The sequence below is a fragment of the Ptychodera flava genome, chromosome 3 (genome assembly GCF_041260155.1).
Source record: "Ptychodera flava strain L36383 chromosome 3, AS_Pfla_20210202, whole genome shotgun sequence".
NCBI classification, from domain to species: domain Eukaryota; kingdom Metazoa; phylum Hemichordata; class Enteropneusta; family Ptychoderidae; genus Ptychodera; species Ptychodera flava.
The window spans coordinates 20818352-20823363 of NC_091930.1; the positions used below are offsets into that span (position 1 = coordinate 20818352).

Consider the following 5012-nt stretch of genomic DNA (forward strand, 5'->3'; position numbering starts at 1 on the left):
TCACCTACATTTCGATAATTAATTCTACTTTCATTAATTGTACTACAATTTTTCTTATATTGTACTACATTTTGTTAATTCTACTTTTTATTTTAGCTTAATCCCATCTTAATCTAAGGAACTACTTGATGGATCTTCTCAAACTTGGTACAATGTTCAGGGTCAATGAGAGGTAGTGCATATTACCCATGAATTTTTAATTTTTCACATGACCTGGTGACAATAATAGATTTTTCAAAATTTAAAATTCATGAAATGAAAGTTACTCATGAAACTGAAATTTTACTCGTATCATCCTTAGCGCAAGTCCTTTCAAGTTTGATCGGTCACGTGGTTTGGCCATGATATTGGATTTTCAAAAAATATGATTTTAATCTTTGAAAATCTTCTTCCCCAGAACCATTGACCGATTGACCTGAAATTTTACTCATAACATCCTCTGTGCAAGTGCTTTCAAGTTTGGGGAAGGCATTTTGGTCGGTCACATGGTTTGGCCACCATATTTGAGTTTTGGAAAATCCCAATTTAATCTTTGAAAATCTTTTTCTCCTGATCCAACACACTGATTGAACTGAAATTTTACTTGTGTCATCCCTAGTGTGAGCACTTTCAAGTTTGCGAAGACCTTTGACCTACTTTCATGTATTTCAGCAACTATGAGAGCTATGGCTTTGTTTTTTGTTGGATCTGGCCACTTAGATGTGTCTCTAGAAATCTGTCGTGTTGAGGAATAGAACCACCATGAATATGTGATCATCAAATGATTTCAAAGATCTTCTTTTAACAGTAGTGCAGCATCTGTGAACATAATTTGAAGTTTCCATGCGGTTTGGTAGCCATCCTTAATTTTAATAAATACAAATAACATTAATCTTCTCTGGACACATACAGAGACAAGTTTGAAGTACAGTTTTCGGGTAATGACACAAAAAATCTTTGGCAAGGTTTTGAAAGAATTACTGGTTTTAGGAAAAAGAAAAGTAGTCCTACGCTTAATTCTGACTCCTCTCTTCCTGACAAATTAAATCATTTCTACAGTCGTTTCGATTCAAAGAACACTGATTCAGAACAAAATTCTCTCACAGATATTTGTTTAGAGTATCACTCTCCGCCTTTCATTTTACAGGAAAGTGAAGTCAGGAACTCATTTTTGATGCAGAACATCAGAAAGGCTGCAGGTCCAGATAATGTATCTACGTCAACTCTGAAATATTGTGCCGACCAACTTGCCCCTATATTTACTGACATCTTCAATGTTTCTTTACAAGAGTGTAAAGTACCCGCTTGTTTCAAATCATCAATAATCGTGCCAGTCCCAAGAAAACGAAAATCTCATGTCTGAACGATTATAGACCTGTAGCCCTGACTTCTGTTATTATGAAGGTTTTTGAACGTTTTGTATTAAGATATCTTAAATCTGTCACTGGTCCATTTCTAGATCCATTCCAATTTGCATATAGGGCAAATAGGTCAGTTGATGATGCTGTTGCTCTTGGTTTGCATTTTATTCTTCAACATCTGGAATCCCCTGGTACATACGCATGAATCCTTTTTATTTACTACAGCTCAGCTTTTAATACGATCGTTCCAAAGAAGCTGTTTGAGAAACTCAAAGCATTCAATCTAAATATGTCCCTGTGTCATTGGCTCCTCGACTGTTTGTTGAAGAGACCACAAAGTGTTAAATTTGGTGACAAAATCTCAAACTCCATTATTCTTAGTACTGGTGCACCTCAAGGCTGTGTCTTGTCACCGATGTTGTACTCTTTGTTTACCAATGATTGTGTTTCCCATGATGATTCTGTAAAGTTTCCAAAATTTGCAGATGACACTACAGCTATAGGGCTCATCATAAATGGCAATGAAACCATCTATCGCTCTGAGGTTGCCTGGTTGGTCGACTGGTGCTCAGATAACAATCTTGAGCTAAATATCAAGAAAACCAAAGAAATGATTATCGACTTTCGTAGAAATCCGGGCTCTATAGTTTCACTTGAAATTAAAGATCAACTTGGATAATTGGTGGGGTTTTTTACCTTTTAATCTCAACAATTACAAATACATTGAGATGGGACACCCACATAAATGCCATGGTGGTGAAAGCGCAACAACGTCTATTTTTCTTAAGACAGCTTAAGAAATTCGGGTTAAGTCAGGATGTACTTATTCGTTTTTACAAAGCAACTATTGAGAGTATTCTTACATTTTCTATTACTGTCTGGTACGGTAATGCATCACAGAAGGATAGAAATAGTCTTGAAAGAATAGTGAAGACTGTTTCAAAATTATTGGTTGTGAATTACCGTCAGTCGAGTCACTTTATTCTGTTCGCCTTCTCCACAGATCAAAGAAAATCATCAATGACATAACTCATCCGGCACATCACTTTTTCAAACTGCTTCCCTCGAGGAAACGTTTCAGGTCTTTTAAATGTAGAACTAACCGGTTTTAACATAGCTTCTTTCCAAAAGCAGTTAAAAACTGTTGAATATGAGATATTGTTTTATTGATGTCATTCTGAGTTTTCATGAATTTTGTGTGATTGTAGTAACTTTTAAAAGTCTGTATATTAGATTTGTACGTGTGCTATGCCTTTTACATGTTGATAGTTTTTTTGTGTGTGAAAGTGATTTTAGCAACGCCAAGGCACATTCCTCTCGATTCTTTTATCGACTGGCAATAAAGATATTTATTATTATTATTTTTCTACCCTGAGATGCTGTGTTGGAGGAGGGGTGCCTTCCTGTGATGAGACAGTTATGTAGGGATTTGGGGTGGGAGTCCCCACATCAGTTCGGGCTCCAGCCACCAAATTCGCCGGCAGTCCTCATTCACTGGAGGGTTCTTTTAGTTCTGCTGGGTTTCTTGTCTCCCCTGCAGCGGGTGGAGTTTGCCGGTCTCTTTAGGGGGAATATCTCTTCTGAGGGCAGGTTGGCTTCATCTGCTGGGAGAGTAGAGCAGCAGAATGTTTCTCCAGCATGGGAATCTCGGTCTGTTCCATGAACACGGGGAGCGCAGGACGTGTCTGCATCAGCAGCTGCCTCTGCTCCAAGGGTAAGTGCTTTGGTATGCAGTCAAAGGACTGGAGAGGGGTTAGCATTGGCATCTGTGCCGCAGGGAGCTTTCGATTCACATTTTCATTTGGATTGACTGACTTCTTCGTGGCGGGGTGCTATGCGGACCGCTACTTCAGATGCATTCATCTTTAATCCCTTAATTCAGAAATCCTCCTCTGGGATTCCTTTACTGGGTGGAGTGGAGATTTATTGCGATCCGGTGACATATCCAAAGGATCTCCATCGTAGCCCTCGGTGGAAGATTGCTGTTGGAATACATCCGAAGCAAGTTGGATCACTGACAGAAAACCGTTTGCAGGTGTTTGGTGATCTGGTCCGGTCTCCTCAGGTAACTGCTCTTGGTGAGATCGGATTAGATTACTCCGTTAAGCCAGATAAATGGCCTCTGCAAGAAAAGGTGTTCCGACTGGCCTTGCCTTACTGTGTTCGAGAAAAACCTTTGATCTTGCTCATTCGTGGGGCAAGTGGTGATGGATGCATTGTTGCTGTCGGCCGTAGTGCTCTCAACATAGTTCGGGAGTACTGCGGAAGGGAGCAGCTTATACATCTCCACTGCTTCATGGGGACAAATCAGTTGTTCGGTGGTGGATTGAGGAGTTTCCCAATTGCTTCTTCAGTTTTATGGCTGGAGTAAGTGTATTTACTTCTGCTTAGATCGAGGCCCTCAGGGATGTACCAGAGAGTCGTCTTCTAGAGACTGACTCCCCGAATTTCCCTGTGCTGGGAGGACCTAGGCCGAACACCCCTGCCTTTATCGGAGATGTTGCTTTGCTGGTGGCTGAACGCCGTGGGATTGACCTTAACAGGTTATTACAGCTCACGGCGGAAAACACCAGGCGCCTGTATGGTTTCGACTGAGGCTGTGTGTTCCCCCTCTCTGGACTGCCGTCAATTGCTGACTCTAAAACTGCCTAGATGGGATACATAGAATACTGGTACGAGTACTCCCAATCCAATGTCATCACCAAAGCTATCCACATTATAATGGTATCCAGCATCGGAAGTAACTACATCACCCTGAAGAAGACCACCTGGCTATCTGTCATTGCCCAGCTGAAGTTCAGCGGATAGTCACCAGTCCAAAATAAAACAGGGAAGAGTGTAGTATTTGGGCAATTATCTGTGCTGGAGACCTCAACGGTGGAAGCCGTCCAGGATGTCATCTGTGGATTGGTTGGTATTTGTCACCTGACCTGGCTAGGAGTATAAAAGACATACCAGCAGTTGGCGGGTGTGCACACCTACGGATCCTGAGTGGAAACTACGACTTAAGTCTTGCTACAACCAAGCCTTTTGTGTGTGAGACTTCTCGGTGTTTTCCAGGGTCTGATACAGCTCTGCGACGCTTTGGAGCGACCTTAGCAGGCGACATACGGTTTGCTACAGCTCTGCAGTGTGGAGCGACGATATATCGACTTGGGCCGACTGATTGTTTTATTGGTAAGCACAAGCTTTATATTTATATTGTGTGTGTGCCATGTGTGCTTGAGTGCGTCACAGTTGAGTCAACATTGTACCGGGAAATACAATAATTACAAGGCAACATTTGAATTCGTGTCAATCACTGGTGGTACAAACTCATGCAGTGACGCCGTTGCGTTTGCCAGTCTTCCAGGACATGCAGAGGAATCCGCTACAATGGTATTTTACAGACTCAACTCATTTTCTGACGTCTGAATCGTTCTCACAACACACCAAAGTCATGATTTCTTGTGTAAAAATGACAGCGATTTCACAGCAACGGAGCTGACACCGGCAGCTGCTAGCTGTTGACGTGGCAGCCTTGAACAGTTGAAATTGACATTCAAACTGATCTGCAAGCCTCATTCTGGTTCATAACGGAAGTCAAGCGTCGACCCCGTTTTACTTGCGATCAGAAGATTCGATTCCCTGGGATTTTTTGGCAACTAATTGAAATTTCTGTGCACACAATTT

General features: G+C 41.5%; 1 protein-coding gene across 1 annotated transcript; it reads left to right on the forward strand.

Moving 5' to 3' along the window:
- Positions 1 to 3174: 3174 nt before the first annotated feature.
- LOC139128183 (putative deoxyribonuclease TATDN2) lies at positions 3175 to 3711 on the forward strand. The gene has a single exon (XM_070694022.1). The coding sequence runs from the start codon at positions 3175 to 3177 to the stop codon at positions 3709 to 3711; it is 537 nt and encodes a 178-aa protein (XP_070550123.1).
- Positions 3712 to 5012: the final 1301 nt, after the last annotated feature.